This window comes from Gymnoscopelus microlampas (assembly GCF_963454915.1).
Source record: "Gymnoscopelus microlampas genome assembly, chromosome: 5".
Classification (NCBI taxonomy): domain Eukaryota; kingdom Metazoa; phylum Chordata; class Actinopteri; order Myctophiformes; family Myctophidae; genus Gymnoscopelus; species Gymnoscopelus microlampas.
Genome location: NC_139942.1, coordinates 52,234,686 through 52,261,218, shown reverse-complemented (window position 1 = coordinate 52,261,218; position 26,533 = coordinate 52,234,686). Strand labels below are relative to the sequence as shown.

The 26,533-nt window shown below is 42.5% G+C and overlaps 2 protein-coding genes across 3 annotated transcripts; one reads left to right on the top strand and one right to left on the bottom strand.

Moving 5' to 3' along the window:
• Nucleotides 1-875: 875 nt before the first annotated feature.
• Nucleotides 876-2,568, top strand: LOC311045177 (E3 ubiquitin-protein ligase TRIM35-like; the record flags this gene model as incomplete). The annotated part of the gene is made up of 3 exons (XM_084056988.1): nt 876-2,054; nt 2,251-2,255; nt 2,526-2,568. The coding sequence occupies 3 exons, from the start codon at nt 876-878 to the stop codon at nt 2,566-2,568; spliced, it is 1,227 nt and encodes a 408-aa protein (XP_083913114.1).
• A 3,363-nt stretch (nt 2,569-5,931) lies between these two features.
• LOC311045355 (para-nitrobenzyl esterase-like) lies at nt 5,932-25,721 on the bottom strand. 2 transcript variants are annotated; one of them, XM_084057201.1, is made up of 10 exons: nt 25,665-25,721; nt 21,178-21,457; nt 19,466-19,892; nt 17,639-17,746; nt 16,005-16,201; nt 14,485-14,687; nt 13,809-13,867; nt 13,100-13,267; nt 11,944-12,177; nt 5,932-8,055 (listed from the first exon to the last, which is right to left on the bottom strand). In XM_084057201.1, the coding sequence occupies exons 2-10, from the start codon at nt 21,448-21,450 to the stop codon at nt 7,913-7,915; spliced, it is 1,812 nt and encodes a 603-aa protein (XP_083913327.1). In that variant the 5' UTR covers nt 21,451-21,457; nt 25,665-25,721; the 3' UTR covers nt 5,932-7,912. The 2 variants fall into 2 exon arrangements, with proteins under 2 accessions (XP_083913327.1, XP_083913328.1); XM_084057202.1 differs by having other exon boundaries at nt 13,809-13,869; nt 14,493-14,687.
• Between the last annotated feature and the right edge of the window lie 812 nt (nt 25,722-26,533).

Sequence of the window (26,533 nt, the reverse complement as noted above, 5' to 3'; positions counted from 1 at the left end):
ATGGTAGACAGAGTGATCTGCTTCAGGGAGGCATATAGTTTCAACTGAGTCCAATGATGTTGTAGCGCCCTCAAGAGGTGACCTCTGGCACTTGTTTAAGGAAGTTGGTGTTCTGTTCCTCCAGCATTAAAACATGCTCACAGGCAGAGACCACGGTCAGATTTAACCTCTGAGACATCCCACTCGGCCAGACTAACTTTGAGCCTGGACTGGAGAGTGACCGTCCAGCTTTCCACTGGATTTAAATGTAAACATGGTCATTGGTCATGACTTTGATCAATCTCATTCAACCAATTAAATGTGTGTGTAGCCTACACATTAAGTGTGTATTAGTTTCAGGGATAAATTGATGGGTGTGTGTGTGTGTGTGTGTGTGTGTGTGTGTGTGTGTGTGTGTGTGTGTGTGTGTGTGTGTGTGTGTGTGTGTGTGTGTGTGCCTGTGCGGCATGTGTGTGAGCAACAGCAAATTTTGCATGCTGTGTGTTAAAGCCCCTCCCCCTGCTAGACTCATCAGAGAGAATAAAAGATTCACCTTCAATCTTCAGACCAAACACACACACACACACACACACACACACACACACACACAAGTTCCAGACAACAAGTGGACAGACACACCAGGAGGACACCACAGACTGTCTTTCCATCCACAGCTACAGGAGGGAATACTGACCCGCAGGTCCCAGACCACTCTGGAACCTACTGCTGACTGACTCTGTCAGCTGAATGGACTTTAACAACAACCAGGATTCACAGTGAAAGTCAACTTCAGGGAACATTCTAGAGGAGTTAGTGTAACTACCACTGACTGACTGACTGATATCAGGTTGTGTCTTGGGCAGTCATAGTGCTTGTGGCTTCACCTCAGAGACAAAATGTCCTCAAAGTTTTCTTTTTCAGAAGAGGATTTTTTCTGTCCCGTGTGTCACGACATCTTTGACGATCCTGTCTTCCTGTCATGTAGCCACAGCTTCTGTAGAGACTGTCTGGAGAAATGGTGGATAGAGAAGGAAATAAACGAATGTCCAGTTTGTAAGAGAACACATTCAATAGAGGATCCACCCTGTAACCTGGCTCTGAAGAACCTGTGCGACACCATCAGAAACCAGCAGAAACAACGGAGAGCTCCAAAACGTCAGAGAACGTCATCGGAGGATCTCTGCAGTCTGCTGCACACCGAGGAACTCAAGCTCTTCTGTATGGAATGTCAACAGCTAGTGTGTCTTGCGTGTCTTCCTCCAGAAAAACACACAAACCACAGCTTCAGTTCCATCAGAGAAGCTGCACTGGACCTCAAGGAGGAAGTCCACATATCACTGAGTTCTTTACAGGAGCAACTGGAGGTCTTCAAGACATTTAAAGCAAACTGTGACGGTGTGGCGGCATATATTAAGACCCAGACCCGGATGGCAACGACTAACATTAAGGAACATTTTACAAAGCTCCGTCAGTTTCTACAGGAGGAAGAGCAGGCTAGGGTCTATGCAGTGATCGAGGAACAGCAGCAAAAGAGTCGGATGATGAGGGACAAGATTGAAGGTCTGAACACAGAGATATCAACCCTTTCACGCACAATCAGAGCCGTAGAGGAGGAGCTGAGAGCTGAACACGTCTCATTCCTACGGAACTACAAGACCACGAAGGAAAGAGTCCAGTTCACGCGTCAGGACCCACAGCGGATCCCGGGGACGATGCTAGACGTGGCAAAGCACCTGGGCAACCTGACCTTCAGAGTCTGGGACGAGATGAAGGACATCGTCTCCTACCATCCTGTCATCCTGAACCCCAACACTGCCCATTCAGCACACATGGTGTCTATTGATATGACCAGTGTGAGCTGTGTGCAGGAGATCCTTGATATTACATCTGACGATGAAATCCGTGAGCGTCTCTATGTAAAGGGTTCTGAGGGCTTTGACTCAGGGACTCACATCTGGGATGTTGAGGTTGGACTCAATAGACACTGGAAAGTGGGTGTGATTGCGGAAAGAACAGAGAATCTGTTTTGGTGTCTGCAGTTCGATAACAGCGACTACACAGCCTACTGCCCGCTAGTAGGCTGCGCAGAACTTCTCGAACTGAAGCAGAAACCCCGGAGGATCAGAGTCCAGCTGGACTGGAACAGAGGAGAGCTGTCATTCTCTGATCCCGATGCAAACACACACATACACACCTTCACACACACTTTCACTGACACGCTCCATCCATGCATTTACAATGCTGATACTCTGCCTCTGAAATTGTTGCCAGGGAAGGTAAGTGTAACTGGAACATTATGATGATTATGTTGATGATCTTGAACGTTGATGGTAGGACATGATAAAAAACTAAAAACTATTTAGATGTTTTGGTGTATTTGTCACTGTAATATTTGCACATACGTTAAATTTGTCTCTGCATTAACTACTGTCTCTGCAGTGGGTGCTATTATTACAGTGCCCAGGGAGCAGCTATATAGGGGTTAAATGTCTTTATCAGAGTCTTTAAAGGGGAATATTACTGTGTGATAATCATGTGTCTTGTAGAGGAACACTGATCTGCAATGTCATCTACCTGTCCGTACAATGATGATAATGATGCCATGTTGTTATGATCTGTTTTTTTGTCAAAAAATAAAAACTTACTTTTGATTTGATTTGGCTACTAAATGAAGTGTCTTCATTTAATCTATTTCTACATGGCTTCCTCGTAATTTCTTTTATCGCTGTACCATTTTGCTAGCCTGGTAAATCCCGGTCGTGCGAATCGACATTTTCTCTGCGGTCTGCAGAAGACACATGCAAATGTGAATTCACGCGACCGGTATGGTTTACTAGGCTGGCTACCATTTTGCATGAATATCAAATTGGTTTCACTGAACCATTTCATTTATATGTTTCTGACATCCTGTCACACAACTCTTGTGAAATAACATGAAATAACATACATCATGGCAGTTTACGTGATGTTAGCAGAGGTCAGCATTTACAATATTACAGATGTTTTATGAAAACATGTGTGAGGTAAACAGATGGTAGTCTAATCCTTTGAGTATAGTATGAATATGTCTTTAATCAGCTGGACAGAGGTGAACACCTAAAATGAGGAGTGACTGACAGCACATACATGGGGCTCTTAACATTAAACCTGGTGGCCCTATCTTTGGCCACCAGGGCCACACGTTTTCTTGTAAAGGTTTTCAAAAATAGTGAAAATGGCCGATCTACAAACACATCGTGATGGCATTGTGAGCTTGTAGGTCAGCTATTCGCTATGTGTCATATTATGGCAAAGTCTTATGTGGTTATTGTAAATAACTCACAGTAAAACAACAATATCTTTCGTAACACTTTCATGTTTTAAAGGGATACTAGGGAGTTCAGAGGTAAATACACACCAGCAGTACTTTTCCCCGACCACCAGGGGGTGACACAGGAGGGACCTCCATAGAGAGGTTCTTTTGTAGGCATGGTGCCCGAAAACAGGTTGCTTTATTGGGATACAATATGCGGAAATTCCCGCCCTGCTGGTTCTCTGAATTTTTATTTTTAAATAGGCTCTTTCATGATAAATTGACCACATATATGAAGTTAAACAACTAAATTCTATCCACACGCTATCTTACAATTAAATTCTGTGCCTCAAAAACGAAGTTTGAGAGCGTTTTAAAACCGAAAGTAAACGTTCATACGGACACGGACGCGCACGGACGCGCACATGCGTGCGTTAATTTACGTCCCGGTAGTAAACATAGAACACATAAACATTAGGGAAAATACGGATTTCAGAAGGAGGACTGTGTTTCAATGCATATAAACACCCCAGCATAATTATATAGTGGCTGATAGAGGGGAAAAAATGCAAAATATATATATATATATATATTTTAAATTTAGGCTTAATGTTCCCTACAATGCCTTTAATGTAAAGCACACATGTAATACTACAGCATGGTTCCTGTGAGACAAAGCTGTCTACTGTACAATAAATAGTGTGTGTGTGTGTGTGTGTGTGTGTGTGTGTGTGTGTGTGTGTGTGTGTGTGTCATGTTAATTTCTGAGGTGCAACTGGAAATGCACGCCCCACCCGGTTGTGCCCTACCATAACCGGGTGGGGCGTGCATTTCCACCTGGCATTGTCCCTGACGTGCATCGTTACAGAGTAGGCCGGTGCAAGACAATGAACTCCCTGCTGGGACACTAGAGATATTCATAGTCCTGGAATGAGCCACTTCTGTACAAAGCTCTGAATCATTCATGGCCACACATCTTTAAGCAAGTGTTTTGGTTGTAAATCTAATCAACATTTCTATCAGTGGCCACTCAAAGTGTAGGTTGGGGGGTTGAGGCGGTGTCCAGTATCTGGGGAAAACAAGTTCAGAATCTATTTTTTAAATTATTGTAATCAAATTACTTAGTTTGTAAATCATATCTTGTCTAACCCTCATGTAGACAGTAAAATCCTTATTGTTATTTTATATATTTGTAACTCTGAGAGAGTTTAATTGTGTGGCTGGCATGAAAACCCTTCATAATATGTGAGTTTATTTCAGAGTGGAGATTTGATTCATTTCCCAATCATGTTCAGTATTGTACTATTCATTTGAGTTGGTCATTTCTCACTCATAGCAGTGAATATATCCATCAATAATATTTGTCAAACAAATGTAACACTATACTGGAGCTAAAACAAGCCTCTGTTCATTTCACATAGTTCATTTGTCAAATGAAATATAAGACAAATATCAATATTTTTTGTCAAACAAATGTAACACCACTACTGGAGCTGAAAGAAAATGTCTGTTGTGGTGGCATTCCAACGACCTTTGTTGCCATAGTGATTGAGTCCATATCTGTCAGCTTTTAATCGTGTGGATTTTGTCATCGATCCTCTGGGGAATATATACTGTGGAAGCTGTGACAAACACTTCCCTGGGGTTTGCTGAGAAGACACTCAGTTTGGACTAAATTGACAGACAGACGATTTGCACCATTTCTCAGCTCAAAATACACATTTGGGGAAATAATGTATGTTTGTTGTTATATAACACTTATTATAGTTAACACAGTGTAAAGCCAGTCTAACACTGTACTGCTCCCTGTATTATGATGCATATAAATACAATGTCCTCAGTTACATAAGTTACATGTCATTCACTGTGAGTTGTTCATATGATATATATATATATATATATATATATATATATATATATATATATATATATATATATATATATATATATATATATATATATATATATAAGCTCCTGTAGTTAACCATTTAAGCACTGGGTTACATGCAAAAGTGTCATCAGAATTTAGTGTAATTTTCCATAAGAAAGAAAGGTCCACCAGATGCACCGCCTGGCCAGAAGACGGCACTATTGTCACCCTAAACAAGGATAATATGGCATTGGACTTTCTAATATAAAATACATGTGGACTTTTGGCAAGTTTTATACATTCACTTAATTTGGGCCTTTTGCATGTTTATATTGGCCATGTCATTTGTATTATTGATGCCTCTATTGATGACATCTTCACATTGTTTTGATTGTAATCAGTTTTCTAGTTCTTATTACTGTCTCTGTAAAAAGTCCAAAGCCTATCACCAGAATACCCTCCCTTCTCCTGGTTGTGCGTCGCATGTTATCCCAAATCATACACTATCAACCAAGACAGTTCATAATGGAAAATTATATTTTTCTTTTTATTTAATTTTTAATATGTTCATAATGATTTCATGTACTATATTCACATAGAATATCAGTGTATCTGTTTTTTAGAACATCTTATGACAAGGGACAGATAGGCGATGGGATCGTAGACTGAAGACCATAAGGTACCCTAGATGTAAGTTTCTGATTATTAGACAGATCGTCTACAAAGAAACAGAATCATCACGGTACCCCATTTAAGTGTGATTCTGGCTCTATCTGCTGCCGGGCCGTGTGGCTTTTGATCTTGAAGTTAAATGGGAGGACTAACTGCGTTTGGACATTTCAAACAATGAGCAGTGAATGAACAGACGAATTAGGAGACATTCATTCCCTTTATGATCATTTACTGAAGATATTCAAAGCAAATGATAACAATTCATTTGATCATTGCATGATAAGAGTCCATCAGAGTAAAAGAAAATGTTGATTTTCAGTCAGAAAATAAAACAAATGCATAAAAATTTAAATCCCTTCACATCACAGAGAGTGCACTTATTTAGCAGTGTCAGCAGTGCATGTTTGTTAAATGACTTGGTGCAATCAGCAGTACTTCATGGAATATACATCCTGTGGCGATACCTTCCCTTTAAAACGTACTTGGACGCATTTAAGGTAACACAACAAGACAAAATCATAAATCCTTACTTTTTCACTTATAAAGTTTTCCCCCATTTTGGAGTTAGGAACCCCATGTAGGCTATACTAAACGCTGTCTCGATTAAAAAAAAATCCCTTTGCTACGTTAACCTGTGGCTGTCTACTATCCCATACAGTGGGGAAAATACATCTGTATAAAAATACACAAACAATTGAAAAAACATAACATTTTGATGGTCGAATGGAAGAAATGTATTTTTATTGGCTGTGTTAGCATTCAGTTATAAGTAATGTCATTGTACAACAAGTCAATACTGTTAAACACTTTAACCCTGGTGTCCCAATTTTGGGGCATGTCATTATAGGCAAACATTAAAAAAAAAAGAAAGTTTGCCCATAAACAATGTGTCACAACGTAACACAGTGTGTTGTCAACTTGTAGATCAGCTATTTTTGCAGCACCACACCATCATATGATGAAGTACAAAACATCATCAGACGTAACCTTGGGGCTTAAGTGGTAAATTAAGTCAGACCACCTGACTTCCAGAAAAGAAAGGTAAACATACATACTTCCATGTGCTTTAAATCCTGGGGTCACAAGAATTGTTTGACTTTAAAATGGGGTCAAACTATCCACCTGTTTCCTAGGCTTTTCACTGTGTTCCACTTCCTGTCTTTTGATCCAATGAAATCCAATGAAACCGGTCAGATGACTAATGATATCCAATGAAATCCGACAGGAAGTGGAAAACACACAGTCAAGAAACAGGTGGATAAAAACATAAACTTACTTACCGACATACACAATTCAACCTACTTTATTCCACTAACACACAAACCACATTCACTCTGCATAAACACTGCAGCTGAAAGAAAGAAAAAACACTGAATCCTCACATCACAACCATTCACTTTCAGCCTTCTTCATACGCTGCTCTTTTCTACTTCAATAAATACTGGTCCTGGCATAAATGGCCACGAACATGGGCTCATTAGGTTCTATGGCATTGGTTCTCAAAGTGGGGTCCGGGGACCCCCAGGGCCAGGGGTCCTTGAAGGAGTTCCAGGGGGTACCCAGCTAAATGATGTATAGTTAGCACTTATAGCAACCAAATGGACCCTTATGGGTCTGTAACTCAGAGAGTGTACAAATGGAACCAAATGGACCCTTATGGTGTCTGTAACTCAGAGAGTGTACACATGGAACCAAATGGACCCTTATGGGTCTGTAACTCAGAGAGTGTACAAATGGAACCAAATGGACCCGTTACGGGTCCATTTGTACACTCTCTGAGTTACATTAACATTTTAAAATATAAATTGGGGGTCCCAGAGATATAAATGCCATTAAATGGGGGTCCGTAGCCTAAATGCATGTCAAACTGGTTGTCCTTGAAATTAGCTAGAGCCGTAAAAATCTTCTCTTGTGTGGTCCCTGGCATATCTTTTCAAATGGGGGTCCGCGGGCTAATAAGTGTCAATTTGGGGGTCCTTGACATGAACAAGTTTGCGAACCACTGTTCTATGGGGTGCTACCTCAATGCAACAGAGCCGTTAAGACTAGTGGTTAATAATAATGGTCAAATGACACCCGGGGGGAGAGGACATGTGGGGTCAGTTGATAACGGCGTAGGGGTAGAAACCCCTGTCCTGCCACAACTGGCAGTGGAAAGCAGAGTCGTTGTGGACTGCAGACAAGTCGTTGGACAACAGGGCAATGGCTGTAGGGTACTCTGACCACTGGTCCGTCATCTTACCTGGAAGAAAGAGTTTCAGAAAAGGCGTTAATTAAACTAGTAAAAGTACTGAAACAAGACCAACACCGAGCACTATAACTACAAGGATAACTATAAAGATATAGTGTAGACCAGGGGTAACCAACCAGTCGATTACGATCTACCGGTAGATCAACCAAAGCCTTCTAAGTCGATCGCGGGGCGGGCCCGGTGGCAGACGGGCAGCCATCGACAATACACAGAGTTTGTGTATTTAGAGTAGCTCATCTAGCTGTTTACCAAACGGACATGTCTGGGGCCATCCACTGTGGAATGCCTCTGTTCTATTGTTCTATTGTCTCCGGTATCCCCCGTGTTTTGCATATGCATATCAGAACAGAACTACATCAGTATAAAAACCCACAGAGAGCAAAAGAACCACACACTACTATACCCACACAAGCAAGCAGTGACAAGCTATGGAAGGTCCGGCGAAAAAGAAACCGAAAACATACCATTACCACCTGGAATGGGAGCATGATTTTTTTTTCACGTCAGCGCATGGGAATACTATATGCCTCGTATGCCAAAAGACGTTAGCTTTGCCAAAACGTGGCAACCTGGAACGCCATCATTCTACCATGCATGCTAAATACAAAGACCTTTATCCACTGAAGAGCGCAAAAAGATCTAAAAGAATTGATGAACTGAAAAGTGGTCTCCAAACACAGCAGCGGCAGTTTACTGCGCTGCCAACAACAACAAAAAACAAGCTGGCGACAGAGGCATCGTTACGATTTAGCCATTTTTTGGCTCAGGACGGGGAGATGGTTAAAGAATTGCTGAATGCCGCGGCTGACAGCTTGTTTTCTAACCTTAAAAACAAGGACGAAATTAAAGCATTGATACAAACGTTGTCGCTTGGTGCACCTACGGTAGCCAGGAGAGTGGAATCGCTGTCTGAAGATGTATCCCAGCAAGTTTTCAAAGACTTGTCAAACTGTGAATACTTTTCACTTCAATTTGACGAGTCCACTGATGCCACTGACACAGCCCAGCTAATTGTGTTTGTCCGAATGGTTTTCGCCGATTTTACCATCAAAGAGGAATTTCTCGCCCTTATTCCGTTAAAGCAAAGGACCCGGGGTGAGGATGTGTACAATGCATTCAAGGATTACGTGCGTGAGTACAAGATTCCCATTCATAAAATCGTATCGATGACAACAGACGGGGCCCCAGCGATGCTTGGCGTTCGATCAGGATTTGTTTCACTGTGCAGAAAAGACGAAGATTTTCCGCCGTTTGTAAACTACCACTGCGTGATACATCAGCAGGCACTGGCTGCTAAAGCAATTGACATGTCACATGTGATGACTGTTGTTGTTAAAATAATCAACTCAATTCGTGCAAAAGCGCTACAGCACCGGTTATTTAAGTCTTTATTGGATGAACTGGACTCTGCATATGGAGATTTGATTCTTCACGCAGACGTCAAGTGGCTCAGTCGGGGCAAAGTGCTGCAGCGTTTTCTGGATTTACTGCCAGAGATCATCGTTTTTCTCAAGTCGAGAGACGAGGAGTATGAGCAGCTGTCTGACGATTCTTGGTTGTTGGACTTGGGTTTTCTTACGGACCTGACAGCAAAACTAAACGACCTTAACCGAGAATTGCAAGGGAAGGACAGAGGAATACCGCCCAACTCACTCCAAATCCAACTCACTCCATGAAGACTTAAGAAATATTTGCCCAACTCACTCCAGGGCTCGCCCAACTCACTCCAGGGCTGGGACAACTCCCTCCAGGACCAAAGACCAACTCCCTCCAGGACCATAGCCAACTCACTCCAGGACCAAACCCAACTCACTCCATGCAATGTCACCAGTGTAATATTGGTTCAATGTGTCAGTGATGTAAAGTAACTAAGTACATTAACTTAAGTACTGTACTTATGTACAATGTTGGGTATTTGTGCGTTATTTGAGTATTCCCAACTTCCAATGGTTTTACCTCTACTCCACTACATATTGGATCCACATATTGTTTTTTTACTCCACTAAATGTATTTGTTTTACTAGTTACTTTGCAGCTATAAATTATAATATTATAGTGTGTGTGTGTGTGTGTGTGTGTGTGTGTGTGTGTGTGTGTGTGTGTGTGTGTGTGTGTGTGTGTGTGTGTGTGTGTGTGTGTGTGTGTGTGTGCGCGTGTGTGTGGGTTGAATCGGTGGAGACTCTTACATTCTAACCCTAACCCTAACCCTAAACCCTAACCCTAACCTGGGTGGAGGGTGATTATGCGGGTGAACTCAGTGGAGGAGGGCCAAAACCTTAACGAGGAATATAACAACACCTCTTGATTTGACCAACAATAGAATAAGACATCTAACAAACACTGGACTCCAAGTGCCAAAGTGCCCCCCCCCCCCCCCCCCACAGAACCATTAAGTTGTTTTGTAGAGACAGTATTTAAAACTTTAACCAAGCCTAAAACAGAATAGAGTTAAAAGTAACAAATTCCTCAATATTGTACTTAATTCCTCAATATTGTACTCAATAATAATTTTTGGAGTGAGTTGGGCAAGTGTGTGGAGTGAGTTGGGCAAGTGTGTGGAGTGAGTTGGGCAAGTGTGTGGAGTGAGTTGGGCAAGTGTGTGGAGTGAGATGTCTTGAGTGAGTTGGGCGCGATTTGGAGTGAGTTGGATTTGGAGTGAGTTGGGCGGTTACCGGACAGAGGCATTGGTCACATGATCAGTGCAGTCAACGCATTCAAAATGAAGCTGGATTGGTGGGGCTCTCAGATACGACGTGCAAGGCTGACACGCTTCCCAAATCTTGAGAAGGTGTCACAAAACCTCACAGACAAAGCTGCCTTTCAACCCGAACCATTCTGTGCCCAATTGAACAAACTGACATCAGAATTTGAACGTAGATTTGTTGAGGTGCAAGGCATGAGTCAAGTGGCTGCTTTTGTGTCAAACCCTTTCCTCAGCATTGACGTTGATGAGCTGTCAGTTAAAATGCAGGACGTGTTTCCATTAACTACAGGTGTTGAAGAAGAGATTTTCGTACTAGTAAATGACCATCTATTGGTGGGCAGCAGAGCTAGAAACCAGGACTTTTGGTCACTTGTGAGCAGAGAGAAGTATCCCCTGCTTGTGTCTTGTGCACTTAAGCTGCATGCATACTTTGGCTCCACTTACTTATGTGAAATGGCCTTTTCACAAATGAAAATAATCAAATCCAAGTTTAGAACTCGTATGACTGACTCACATCTTAATGACTGCCTCAGACTGGCAATCACTAACTATCAACCAGATTTCAAAAGGCTTGCAGATAATGTGCAGTCAGTCACAGAAGTCTCATTAAAGGTGGGCTGACCCTGAGAGTATTGGATCTGGCACCATATATGTGCAAATATATGGTCATGTATGCATTTTTGTCATTTGAACAGAATATCTGTAAATGTTAAAATTCATCGAACTGAGAAACTAAATATTGTGCATTGAAGAGAAGAAGACATCTGTAAAAGCAATCTATTTCATGTCCTTTGTGTTTAGTTTAATAAAAAAATAAAAAATCAACACAGAAGTTTATTTGTATTTTTGTCCTAATATTTATTTTTCTAATCTTAATATTTAGGCATCGACTATATAACTATCAGTGTGTATTCTTATTTAAACTACTAGTCTTTGTGTGGATGTATGCACTATGCACATGCATTGAGTCTGTCAGAAATGGAAATCGTGACAAGTGGGTTCTTTTGGAACATATTTTAGTGGTCTTGGACTTGAAAAGGTTGGTTACCACTGAGTTACACTAATAGTTCTGCGTCTCTCCATTCCTGACACACACACACACACACACACACACACACACACACCCCCCACACACACACACACACACGGTAATCAGCCTGTTTGTGTCCTCTTACCCTCTTTGGCGAAGTTGACAAGTTGTTGTGTGAGCAGCTGCTGGAAGGCCTTGTCCTCCACAGAGAAGGTCTTCTTCAGGAGGGACTCTAGCTTGCCGAAGAAGGTCACCGCATCCAGCATGTGGAAGGAGAAGCGGCTCGGGAAGCTCAAGAGGCCGCCAGCAGCTGACGTGTCGACCGGGCCGGACGGAGTGTGTGTCACCACGTACCGATACACAGGACTGCGCAAGGCCGCTGGGAACAGAGATGGATTTATTAAACCCTTTCAATCCGGGGACGCATCCGTGTCATTTTAGATTTCTTTGAGCTATTAAAAAAATAGCAGATATACAAGCTCATAATAATGTAATGATTTGTAATAATTTGTGGTTGTCACAAAATCCCAAGGCACACCTGCACTTAATAAAAATAATAATAAACTCTATTTGTATAGCACCTTTCATGACATGACATGCAGCTCAAAGTGCTTTACAGAGCGAGAATACAATTACAGTTTCAACTAATTTAACAATAAAGCAGAAAAGAAAAGCAGAAGCATAAAACAACATTAAAATAATAGCAAAGGGCAGTGAATCGGGCAATACAGTGATGACATGGACAACAACACAGAGATTTAAAAATCAACCAAAAAAAATCTGCTAAAAGCAAGAGTGAAGAAGTAGGTCGACAGAGGCTGCCTGTCTTAGGTGTAATGGGAGTTTATTCCACGCTGTCGGTCCGTAGAAGCAGAATGCTGTGTTTTTTATAAGTCATTGTAGGCAGCACCTCCAGCAGGTCAGCACTTGGAAGACCTGAGGGGGCGGTTTGGAACATATCTAGGCAGGCAGTCATATAGGTAGGAAGGTGCCAGACCATTTAGAGCTTTATAAACTTGTAAAATATTTTTTAAATTAATTCTAAAAGCAACCGGGAGCCAGTGCAGTGAAGCTAGAACTGGAGTAATATGTTCTCTCATCTTAGTTTTAGTTAAAACTCTGGTTGCCGCATTTTGAACAAGTTGTAATCTGTCAGTTGTTTTCTTTGGCAGGCCAGAGTAAAGTGCATTGCAGTAATCAAGCCCAGAGAAAACAAAAGCGTGGATCAACGTTTTTGCATCGTCCATGGTACACCTTTTGAGAACCATGGTCTTAAATCAGTGTTATGTATGCAAGCGTACCTGCAGCCCTCCTCGCCAGGTCATTGTTGGGACAGGTCCACCTCATGTCTGTCACCATGGTGGTGTACATCCTCTCAGGACAGCGGTCTATGGTGGGACAAGGAGCAGAGCTGGGGTACAGCTCCAAAGCCAGCTCAGGGAGGTCCTCACCAAAGGGCCTCAGTTTGTCTGAGTTGGACACAGCACACACAGAAGGGGAAATATAAATACATGAATACAATACAATAAGTAAGTATCTATATAGATGTAATGTCATTTTATGTGATAATTAATTCATCACATGACACTACCTTATTTAGTCACAAAGACGAGGCGGAAACAGCATGCAGAAAACATGGCGGCCATGACAGCTACAATCATATCAGCCCTTGGGATAATCAGATATCACCCTCTCGGCCCTGTGTGTGTGTGTGTGTGTGTGTTATTTAAAATTATTTTTTATTTAAAAAATGAATAAACTCAAAGTAATTTAGCCAGTGTGGTACGCAAGTCTTCCACAAGGGGCCTGGGTGACGGAATTGTTGTGGACCCCCCCTACTCATAATAATGAATTGGGGGCCCAGGTATAATTATTGCACCCGCTATATATTATTCTGCGCATGGCAACATTGACATGGTGCAGTTCACCTGTGCAGCGGTTCTGGTGTCAGCATCATTACAATACTTTCAATCTTAGAGGTCAGAATGTTGTCCATAGCGTATCTCTCACCTGTCACAAACCAGCGGTAATCATCCCATGTCCACGTGGAGATGTTCTCATACGGGGGGCTACAAAGGAAACGCAGATCAACTGTTGGGATTGCAATACACCAGTGTTGATTTCGTCGACTAAAACCATGACGAAAAATGTTCGTCGACTACCTTTTTTCACTGACGAAAACGAAATAAAAACTAAGCTATGATTAAATATATTGACAATTTTGACAACAAATAAAAACTAGACTAAAATGTTAGTGAGGGACTAGTGGAGAAGATATCCAAGGACAAGTCATTTTATGTTTGGTTGCGCTCGGGTGTTGCGCTCTGGAAATAGCCGATCTACAAGCTCACAACGCGTCGCAGCGTGACACGTTGTGAGCTTGTAGATCGGCTATTTTTAGCATGCAACCAAGTGTAAGATCAGCCATCAAGGCACCGTCACAATACATTTTATTCAACTAAATCAACTGTAGATTTAGTCGACTATAATCTTATGATATTTAGTCGACTAAAACTAGACTAACAGTGAAACATTTCAGGTGACTAAAATATGACTAAAACTAAATGGAATTCAAAAGACTATGACTAAAACTTAATCAAAATTAGCTGTCAAAATCAACACTGCGATACACAACAATAGTGAAACTTTTTGTGACTACATTTTGACCTGGCCAGAGCAGAGTCACCTGAAGTCCATCTCCTGCCATGTGGTGCCTATGACGAACGGCACATCGCTGAAGTTTCCCCCTGCAGTCTCCCATGTCTCAAAAGGCGGGGCAGTGAGCACGTGTCCGTCCACCACCGCCACAGGGCCGAAGAACCTCCCTTTAGTGGGGAGATCCACCAGGTCATCCGCTGCCCATGACGGATACTTCTGCCATGGGATGGCCTGAGGAAAACCGCTTGTTAACAGATTACTCTCTCCATAGTGACACTAATAATGGTGGTTTGTGCCATGCAGTAAAATCATTTGTAATTCTTCTATTAGTAACTCTGATAGTGTACAAATGTAACAAAATGGGCAAAAATCCATTTGGCTACATTTGTTAAACTAGAGGTTAGGGCTTTCAAGACTAGAGATTTTTACTGGTCGACTAATTTGACCCAGTGGTAGTCGACTAGTCGACTAGACTAGACCCCCATTGTTTTAATGCCATTACTATTATTATCATCCTCCTACCTTTATTTTTATGCCGTTTTAAGGGAAGCGCTTCTGGCACAGCAGCATCTCCAAGGATCCTCAAAAGGGGGTTATTGCCCAATAATAGGCTACTATTGGCCATACTTTTGACCCCCTTTTGATCAAAATAAAGGCAGGAGGATAATAATAATAGTAATGGGCCATTACTATGGCATTAAAACAATGGGAATTATTTTTTCAACTATTCGACTAGTACCAACAAGGTCGACTAGTGGTTATACTAGTCGACTAGTGGTTATACTAGTCGACTAGTGGTTATACTAGTCGACAAGTGGTTATACTAGTCGACTAGTGGTTATACTAGTCGACTAGTGGTTATACTAGTCGACTAGTGGTTATACTAGTCGACTAGTGGTTATACTAGTCGACTAGTGGTTATACTAGTCGACTAGTGGTTATACTAGTCGACTAGTTGGTGAAAGTCCTAGGGCCGCTATGCACTGTATGCAGCCCTCACACCTAAGTCGCACTGTCGATCCGACCGGTTTGTCTAAGTCATAGTGAGGGGTGCCTCGTCAGATACCTGTTGTACCCATCTGTCTGTGTCCGTTTTGTGCCCTGTATCTGTCAGTCTATGTCCCTTTAATGCCCTGTTTCCTAGGCTGTGTGTTTTCCACTTCCTGTCGATTTCATTGGATCAAATCGACAGGAAGTGGAAAACACACAGCCTAGGAAACAGGTGAACGGCGGTTCTGGACAACTGGATATCCATGTATGCCTATATATGGATATACATATCGGTTGGATCGGCAGTTTGCGGACAACCGCCGATCCGAATGACTCGGCCATACATGCCTATATGGGCGTATCGGGTTCGTTTATGGTTATGTCTGAGTCATAGGTCCGTCAGCTGGCCCCTCCCATTAACCAATTTGAATATAGGATGAACACATGACGTGTGTGTGTGTGTGTGTGTGTGTGTGTGTGTGCGTGCGTGCGTGCGTGCGTGCGTGCGTGCGTGTGTGTGTGTGTGTGCGTGTGCGCGTGTGCGTGTGCGTGTCCTGCCTGTAGAATGTGTTTGATGGGGAGCCCTCTGAGGCAGGCCAGGTCTTTGCAGCCCGTCTTCTCCAGGAACACCAGGTTGTCTGCCTCGGCCTGCTTCAGGGAGGCGTTGAACACGTATGAGCCGCTCATGTCCACCGCGGCGCGGAACAGACCCTTTGCCAGGGGTGACATCATCAGGGCCCACACAGACGTCCCGCCTACACGGACGGGTTCAATATTAAAACCAAGCTTCTGATGAACAGCAGTGTTGATTTTAACAGCAAATTTGTATTTAGTTTCAGTCATAGTCTTTTGCAAGTCCATTTAGTTAGTTAGTCTAGTTTTAGTCGACTAAATCTACAGTTGATTTAGTCGACTAAAATGTACGTTGGCGGCGCCTTGATGGCGTCGTAACGGCTGATTATACACTTATGCTGGCTGAAAATAGCCGATCTATATAAAGCTCACAACGCGTCGCAGCGCGGCGCGTTGTGAGCTTGTAGATCTGCTATTGTCAGAGTGCAACACCCGAGCGCAACCAACTTGTCTTACTGGATCTCTTCTCCACTAGTCCCTCAGTAACATTTTACTCTAGTTTTTATTTGTTGACGAAATATATTTATAATAAATAATATATATCAATATATTTAGTCTCCGTTTTAGTCATCATAGCTTAGTCGTCAGTGAAGAAAGGTAGTCAACCAACCTTTTACGTCATAGTTTTAGTCTCAACACTCAACACAAGTGTATATATTAAATATAAATATTCACCCCAGTGATGGAATGTGTTTACAAACCCGTCAACCTGACAATATAGTGGCAGAATCCTGTGGTAAATGCCCAGCACCATCAGATAAAATTTGTCTAATTTGGCCAAAATGCAACAACATTAAAAGAAACACGAGGATAAGCACTGCATGTACTTTTAAAAGACGGAGATACCTGGAGATGGAATGAAGTTGAATGCCAAATTTCGTCACAGAATGAATTCTTCACAAACATCTCAGTTATATGGTACAATAGTGGTGAGAACATTTTTTACTTTTCCTGCAGATCATTTCTAGTTTATTTGTGCTAGTAACAGTAGAAACGTTACATATTGTACCTTCATTGAAGAAGAACTCCAAAAGGGGAAGTCGACCGCCCACTATCTCTTAACCCATTAAGACCTGGAACTGTGTCATTTTTTGATTTGAGCTAAAAAGCATTATTTTACACTTTGGGCTATTCAAAAATAGCAGATATAAAAGCTCATAGCGCGGCACCGAGTGCCACGCTACGAACTTGTAGATCTGCTATTTTTGAAAATTCGTGAAAATGTGTGCAAATCTTTGAATATATATATTTTTAAAGCGAACATTTTTAACTCAAATCTTTGCTTCTGGGGGTCCCTGGAACAAGATATTTTGATGGGGGTCCGCGGCCAAATACATATAATTTTGGGGGTCCTTGACATGAAAAAGATTGAGAACCACTGATATAGAAACATACGTTTTTCAGAAAACTGTTGGGATTTAGGAGACATGTAGAATCGGCTTCAGGTCTCAATGGGTTGAACAGAAACGATCCCCAAACATGAGGTTGTGGGTTCAAATCCACTCGTGTCATCTCCACTCTCTCTACACGGTTTTCTTCATCTCTATCTAATCTCGTACCTGAACTTTGTCCAAAGATGGTGACCTTTGCAGGGTCACCTCCAAACACGTGGATGTTTCTCTGCACCCACTGCAAAGCCGCTATCTGGTCCATGAAGCCGTAGTTCCCTGGGGAGAGGCAGCGAGTAGCGACGTTACACAGCAATTACCAACATGGCCTCGTTCTGCCTATGGCCCACAAAACCAGCTACTGTAGCGTTCCAGAAATACTCAAAACCTCATTTGAAAAACAGAGGCACATGGGAACAGGCCACACATTCAGAAATATTGAAAATTAAAAGTGTGTGTGTGCGTGTGCAGGCATGTGAGTGTTAGTGTGAGTGAGTGAGTGAGTGAGTGAGTGAGTGAGTGAGTGAGTGAGTGAGTGAGCGAGTGAGCGAGCGAGTGAGTGAGTGAGTGAGTGAGTGAGTGAGTGAGTGAGTGACTGAGTGACTGAGTGACAGACAGACAGACAGACGGACAGACAGACAGACAGACAGACAGACAGACAGACAGACAGACAGACAGACAGACAGACAGACAGACAGACAGACAGACAGAGGGAGGGGGTGTACAGAGAGAAAACAGTGGTTTCACGAGCCGTTGTGCCATGCAAGGAAAGATATCAGATTTCATGACTAATTTCATATCACGGTTACAGGGGGATCTGTACGCTACATTTAACTTCAACTTCAAACACATGCCACTTAGTCTGTGTGTGTGTGTGTGTGCGGGCGTGCGTGCGCGCGTGCGTGCGTGCATGCGTGCGTGTGTTTCAATGTAATGCAGAGGTTAACAATCCTTTAAACAAGCTCTAATTTATACTCCATTGCATGATACTGTTGCTTGCCAAAAATAACTGATCTACAAGCTAACGTGTTGTAATAAAATTAGGCTTTACCGTGTCTCATTAGCACTCCTCAAGAAGTAACAAAATCAGTGGTATTCAATTACGGACCCTGGATGTCTAACTAACCTCTATGGGCAGGTTTTCATTCTAGCCCATCTCTACCCACAGTTGATTACAATAATGACTTAAGTTCTCCCTGTGTGAGTATTACTGTTGGGGCATGCCTCCTCGTTGTACATTTGCGCTCCACTGAGAGCACCTTTCTAGTGTATGAAAGGTTTTGTTGCAATGAAAAGCTGCATACACTTGGACTTCCACAAAAGTTAATACCACTGTTATATCATTAACCCATTAAGAACTGGAACTCATCTGTGTCATTTTTAGATTTGAGCAAAAAAAGCCTTCTTTTGCACTTTGGCTATTCAAAAATAGCAGATATACAAGCTCATAGCACGGCACGAGGCGTTATTATGGATCCCACGCCAGCTCTTGGCAAACCCTGCTGTGATTGGTCAGTAGTCGCTGTGTTTGACAGTTCTCGTTTTTGCAACTATGCCTAAACCTAACCTTAACCCTAACCTCAGTAAAACTATGCCTGCCAGGGAGCCAATCAGACAGGTAAGGCGGGTCTATATCCTGGAGCGTTGGTGGGATCCATAATCACGCGGCACCGAGTGCCACGCTATGAGCTTGTAGATCGGCTATTATTGAAACATTTTGAAAATGTGTGCACATCTATGAATGTATATATTCTCATAAAGTGAACATTTTTAACTCAAATCTTTGCTTCTGGGGGGTCCCTGGAACAAAATATTTTGAGATGGGGGTCCGTGGCCAAATACATATAATTTTGGGGGTCCTTGACAATTATGAAAAAGTTTGAGAACCCCTGATACAGTATATAGCAACATAAGTTTTTTTAGAAAACTGTTGGGATTTAGAAGACATTTGTAGAATCGGCTTCAGGTCTTAATGGGTTAACAGTGCAGAGGACTGACCTGAGGTGTGGGTGGGGGAGCCGTTGCTCAGAATCTCCAGCGCCATGAAGCCGAAGGCGTTGAGCCTGTAGTTGAAGCTGACGTAGACGATGCCCGTCTCGGCGGCCAGCTCCTCGGTGGGCGAGTAGCCCTCCTCGGCCCCGCTCCACATGTGCAGGTAGCCTCCGTGGATCCAGACCATGACGGGCAGCTTGGCGCCGGCGTTCAGCGTGGGCGTCCACACGTTGACGAAGAGACAGTCCTCCTGACCCATCACCGTCCCCGTCTCCGACAGCGGGCGCACCTGTGGGCACATGCTGCCGAAGCGGGCGGCGTCCGTGACGACGCCGGGGGTCCAGCACGCCGGTTGAGCCGGCGGGGCCCAGCGCTGGTCGCCGGTGGGAGGCGCCGCGTAGCGAATGCCCTTGAAAGAGTAAGCGCCGTTTATCTGGGAAAGGGAGGACAGTGTCATATAGCGTCACAGAAATGCCAAACAAGCAGATATAGGACTAACAGGTCACATGATATGTTGGAGTAAAGGCCTTTGCAGACAGGGTACGATTTAACCAGCAGTTTTAACCACATGTGAAAAGACGCACGAATCGAACTGGGTTCGATTGAGAAAAAAAAACACATCGTCGCAGCCACTTGCCGCACGGCAAATTCGGAGCTGTGTGCATGAGGTCATAGAGAACCATGTGTTCTTTAAAAAATATATATTTATATATATTAATTATACGTTTTTTCATGTGCGAAAAATCGCACCCTGTCTGCAAAGGCCTTTAGTCAAGAGTCAGACAAAATCTCAAAATGCTTCTAAGATCAGAGGCTGTTAATATCGTGTTGTTGAAATGCTTTTTATGCGGGTGGGGAGAGAGTCAGCGCAAATAAATCAAAGCACAGACGGCTGTGTTGCTGACGGACAACGGATGCACGCTTATGAGAAACAACAAAAATAAAACCTGGTGAAACAGTTGCATGCATTAGCGCAAGATGAGGATAAAGGAAACATTCAGTCTAAATGTCCAGTTTGCTAATTCACAACTACTACTACTACTACTTTTGTATTTGAAACTTTACATTTCTCTAAATATTATAAACCTATCACGCCTAAGTACAAATATCATTTATGAAAAGGCTACTATAGGCTACAGTGAAGTCGAACTGAATGATTTGTGTGCGTGGGGAACTCATTTGAAACAAGCTTAGTGCTTTTATGAGTCTTCCAGTTTAGTAGACCTCGTATTGTGAATTTGTACTTCCATGTACTGTTGTTATCATGTCTTACTAAATAAAGTACATCAATCAATCAATCAATCAATGACTGAAACGTTTTTTCTTTTTTTACTCTCTCGGTGTGGGGATTATCAGGCACATGTATGTATCTGTTATGAAAGAGAAATTGTATCATGAGTGAAACGGCTATAGTCCTTGGGAAACCATAAAAAATAAACCTACATAGGCCTACATCTAAATGAGTTGCCATATTTACATTTCCTTACAAATTGCAAATTACAAATCCTTTTAAGCTATATATTTCTGGGATGCATTGTAGCAGAAACTCCACTCCTCTACACTTATTTAGTGAGAATATTGCTCCTAATGCTGAGAGCATCTAAGCAGGCGCCCCCCGGCCCCCTTGCCTTCAACTCCCTAGGAAAACGCCTTATGTGCCCCCAAAATCTTTAGACACTTGTATTGTGAGATAATTGTGTGAAGAGTGTAAAACTCACATGTCGTCCTCTGTACTCTCCACAGTCGGTGACCACCTGGGCCAGGCCTGGGGGCAGTGTTTGGGCCACGTAGGCCAGGTAACCCGCCAGGACGAGCAGAGACATCACCCCCATGCAGATGAGGAAGATGCAGCGTCTGGAGAGGACGAGGAAGGGGCTGACGTAGTGTCTCTGTCTGTGGTGGACATACTGCACCTCCTCCTCCTCTCCTTCCTCCTGGACCAGGTAGCAGTACTCTGTCCTCTCTGGGACCTCAAACACGTCCTCGTTCATCTCCGCTCTTGGTTGTGGGGGGAAACACAGATTGCAACTTCACCCACCACACTCACTATAGCCATTCAACTTCACCCACCACTCTCACTATAGCCATTCAAAATGATGCAGCCTACTGTAGGCCATTGGTTCTAAAGTGGGGTCCTGGGACCCCCAGGGGTCCTTGACAGAGTTCCAGGGGGTCCCCAGCTAAATGATAGATTAGGAACCAAATAGACCTTCATGGGTCTGTAACTCTGTAGCTGATTTTACAACATAAAGTGGGGTCTCAGAGATAGAAATGCCATTAAATGGGGGTCTGTAGCATAATGCATGTCAAACAGGGGGTCCTTGAAATCAAAATGGTTGAGAATCACTGCTACCGTAAAAATCTTCTCTTGTGGGGGTCCCTGGCATATCTTTTCAAATGGGGGTCCGCAGGCTAATAAGTGTCAATCTGGGGGTCCTTGACAAAAAGTTGAAAAGGTTTGAGAACCACTGCTGTAGGATACTTATGTTATGTCCATGTATGTCATTTTAATACCAATACTCATGAGTATTGACAAAGGGACTATTGTATTTTTCTTTATGAATAGGGCTTTAAGCAGTTAATCCTGTACATTAGGGGTCTTCAACAGGGGACCCCCTAGGGGGTCCTCAGAGCTACTATAGGGGGTCTGCCAAATCTTTGTGTGATAGGATGTTTTTTTAACATTAACCACTTGAACCCTAGCAGCATCCCTATTCTGAGGGGAACATTAGCCCGAAAATAGCAGATCTACAAGCTCACAACGCCTCGTGGCAAAGAGGTTTGGTGTAGAGGGGGAAAAGGAGCAAATCAAGTAATAAGAAGTGAAGGTTTAAGTAGTTAAATGTCTGAAATGAACAAAAAAACATACATTTACACATTTACACAGCACTGATGATAGTCAATGAAGCCATCTATGAAATCTATGAAAATGGTTGAACCTGCAACACGTTTGTAAACAATGTAGTGGGCTGTGGGGGGGTCCCTGGCTGTTTCATCTCTCAGCTAAGGGGTCCCTGCTTCATCTCTCTCTCAGCTAAGGGGTCCCTGGCTGTTTCATCTCTCAGCTAAGGGGTCCCTGCTTCATCTCTCTCTCAGCTAACCAAATTCATTCAAATTTTGGACAGTGTGGCTCCCATGAAAACCATCAGGGTCAAAACCCGCTCGGTTCCATGGATGAATTCGGATATCCTTGCTACCATGAAAGTCAGAGACAAAAAGTGTTCTGACTATCATAAAAGTAGGATCAAACTTGCCAAAAGCTTCAATAAAGGTCTCGAATCCCACGTAGCGAAACTCAAAAAAGAGAAAAACATGCTAAGAAACAAGGTTAATGGCATGCTGTTGTTAGCAGAAAAAAGCTACCTCGATGGCAAAATTGAGGAAAATCAAAACAAACCACGTGAGCTCTGGAAGCTATTCAACAACCTACTAGGCTGCAGCAAGAAATTGAAAACCAGGTTTACAAACATAAACCTCAAGGTGAATGACACTCTCATTTCATCCAAACGGGAAGTGAGTAAAATCCTCAACATATTCTTCACGACCGTGGCCTCAGAGTTAGTTGAAAAACTACCCCCTCACTCTGGGAGTCATGGTGGAGAGTATGTTGATTCATTTTACGATAAACAGGGTGTACGCAAAGATGATTTTAAACTCTCCCCTGTGTCAACAGATGAGGTGTTTAAAAAATTGAGTGCACTCCAACAACACAGAGCCACAGGTCCCGACAACATCCCCGCTAAATTTCTAAAAGACTCAGCCGCCTCCATTGCCCCAATCATTACCCACATAATAAACCTCTCCATCATACAGGGACGGGTCCCTAACGACTTCAAAAAAGCAAGAGTGACCCCTCTGTACAAAAAAGGAAACCAATTAGACCCTGGCAACTACCGCCCTATTTCTATTCTTAGCTCCATCTCGAAAGTCATGGAAAAAATAGTCTATGAACAGGTTGATAAGTACCTTGCCGAAAAAAATCTAATTTACGAATTCCAATCTGGTTTCAGAACAAACCACTCCACTGACACATGCCTTCTCTATTTGAACGACTCTATCAAACAAGATGTCGACAAGGGCAAATATTGCGGCATGGTCATGCTGGACCTCCAGAAGGCTTTTGACACCGTTAATCACCCAATTATGATCAATAAGCTCAAAGCAATAGGCTTTGATGACACGTCGGTGAACTGGATGAGATCCTACCTGGAAGGGAGGGAGCAAGTGGTGGAAGTAAACGGCACCCAGTCCCCTCCCCTCCCAGTGACTTGTGGTGTTCCTCAAGGAAGCATACTAGGACCACTACTGTTCCTGATATATGTGAATGATATGTCCTCAGCTTGCGACTGCAAACTGTTCCTGTTCGCAGATGACTCGGCTCTGCTGGTCTCGGACAGGGACAGGCTGCAGGTTGAGAAAACTCTCAGCACTGAACTCAACAAGATCTGCATCTGGCTCTCCGACAACAAACTCTCATTACACCTGGGTAAAACTGAATCCATCCTCTTTGGGTCCAACCCTAACCTTAGAAAGGCTGAGAGTTTCACGATCAAAGTGGGTGAAAATGTTATCACAAGAAAGGAGGAAATTACCTACCTGGGTTCCATCTTGGAGGCAAACCTCTCAGGTGACAAAAACGCTGAAAAGACGATCAAAAAGGTCCACAAAATAACACGGAGGATGTGGAGGCTTGTTCGTAAAGTCAGTAAGAATACTCTGAAGATTCTTGTAGGGGCCCTCATACAAGGTCATTATGATTATGCATGCACCTCGTGGTATCACAACACCTCCAAGGCCCTAAAAACAAGGCTCCAAACATCCCAAAACAAACTTGTAAGGCTACTTCTTGGCCTCAATTACAAAGCCCATCTAACCCATGCCCATTTTGCTAGGCTTGGATGGCTTAGGGTTGAGGACAGAGTACAGCAACTTGCTATGGGCCTGGTCTTTAAGATACACCACAACATTGGGATCCCCCTGTATTTGTCAAAATACTTCCAAAATGTTAATCAAGTCCATGATCATAACACCAGAGGCAGCTCCACAAACCATGTTCAACCCAGATTTGGCACAACAAAGGGAATGAACTCTTTCTCATGCTATTCATCTAAAATGTGGAATGCCCTACCAAAAGGAGTAAAGGAGTGTAAAACCCTACTTACTTTCAAAAATGCCCTAAAGATACACCTTCAGGAGGCTGCAATTCAAAAATGGCCCCTGTCCAAGTCCTAACCTACCCCATGTCCTAACCTAACCTACCCCCCCCCCCTCTCTTTCTTTTTTGTACATATTTTTCACCCTTCATACTTCATACCAGTAACCTGTAAACTGATTGTATGACATTCTGTATAGTAGTGTGTATATCTGTCTGTCTCTTATATGTCAACATGATTTGTGTGCATGGGGATCTCATCTTAAACAAGCTACGTGCTTAACTGAGCTATCCAGTTTAGTAGACCTTGTATTGCGAATTTGTACTTCCATGTACTGTTATGTACTGCCATGTACTGTTCTCATGTCTTACTAAATAAAGTACATCAATCAATCAATCAAGCTAAGAATAAGGGGCCGTCTGTGGCCGAACGACATTTTTCCACCCTCGTTTACTTCCTGTTTACATTGAGTGTAATTCCGGGTTTCACCAGATGGGGCGCGTCACTACCGCCCATTGGGAACTTCCGACAGAATCGGCCACAGACGGCATTAAAACACTTCTTTATTGAAAGATATGGATTATTACATTAAACTACTACCCCGTAGCGAGAGTTAACATTTGGGGCTTGGGGTTAAGCACCTTTATTTTCAATGTGTACATGTTTGGAGTGTCTACGGGGTATAGTGCTGAAAGTGCCTGTGTCCATTGGGGGTGAACCCTACAACTCTCGTAGATTGAAAACGTCAGAATCATAAATACGTCTACGAGGGTTGTATTCTACAGCTTATGTCGACAATAGATCACTAGAAGAACGGTTGTAAAACAATTATTACGCTTAAGTGCAGCATTGAATCAGTAGGCGAATTCAAAACTATAATCAATAACTTTCTTTACATGACAAAGTTTCTTGGACTGTTTTTTTGCGTCATTCGTTAGATAGCTCAAAAACGACGCTATACCCGTTGTGTAATGTTGTGTAGAAGCATACGCATACATACATACATACATAGTAATAGATATGTAATTAAACTCCAGGCTTTTATTGCTTACCATATAGTAAAGCTCGCAGGAAACAACAACAACACTCCAATGTGTCTGAGCTTCAGGATACATCCCGAGCGCCCTCTATCGTCCGTCTGTCAGACTGCAGATGGACTTCAGCCGGTGGGAAAAGTACTCACATGTTTTACTTAAGTAAAAGTATCAATACTGCAATGTAGAAGTACTCAGTTACAAGTTAAAGTCCGGAATTCAAATTGTACTCGAGTAAAAGTACACAAATATTGGTATCAAAATGTACTTAAAGAACCAAAAGTACTAAAATGTTTGAAAATAGTCAGCTCACCATTGTGAGCTTGTAGATCTGACTATTTTCAAGGTATAAAATAGGGCTAAAGTGGTTAATGTATATTTTATAATGTAATAATATCTGCAAGTAACTAGTATCTAAATTTAACAAATAATTGTAGTGTAAAGGTACAATATTTGCCTCTGAGTAGTGAAGTAGAAGTAAAAAATATAGACAATTGGAATTGATTGATTGATGTACTTTATTTAGTAAGACATGAGAATAACAGTACATGGAAGTACAAATTCACAATACAAGGTCTACTAAACTGGAAGACTCATTAAGCACTGAGCTTGTTTAAGATGAGATCCCCATGCACACAAATCATGATGACATATAAGAGACAGACAGATATACACACTACTATACAGAATGTACTTACAATCATTTTACAGGTTACTGAAATACTCCAGTAGAGTAAAAGTACCTCAAAAGTGTTCTTAAATACAGTACTTGAGTAAATGTACTTAGTTACTTTAGACCAGCTTTTTTTTTAATTTTTTATAACTCAGTCCAACCTGCTTCCGCTCTCATAAAAAGGCGGTCCACCAACGTCACGCAGATACAGGAA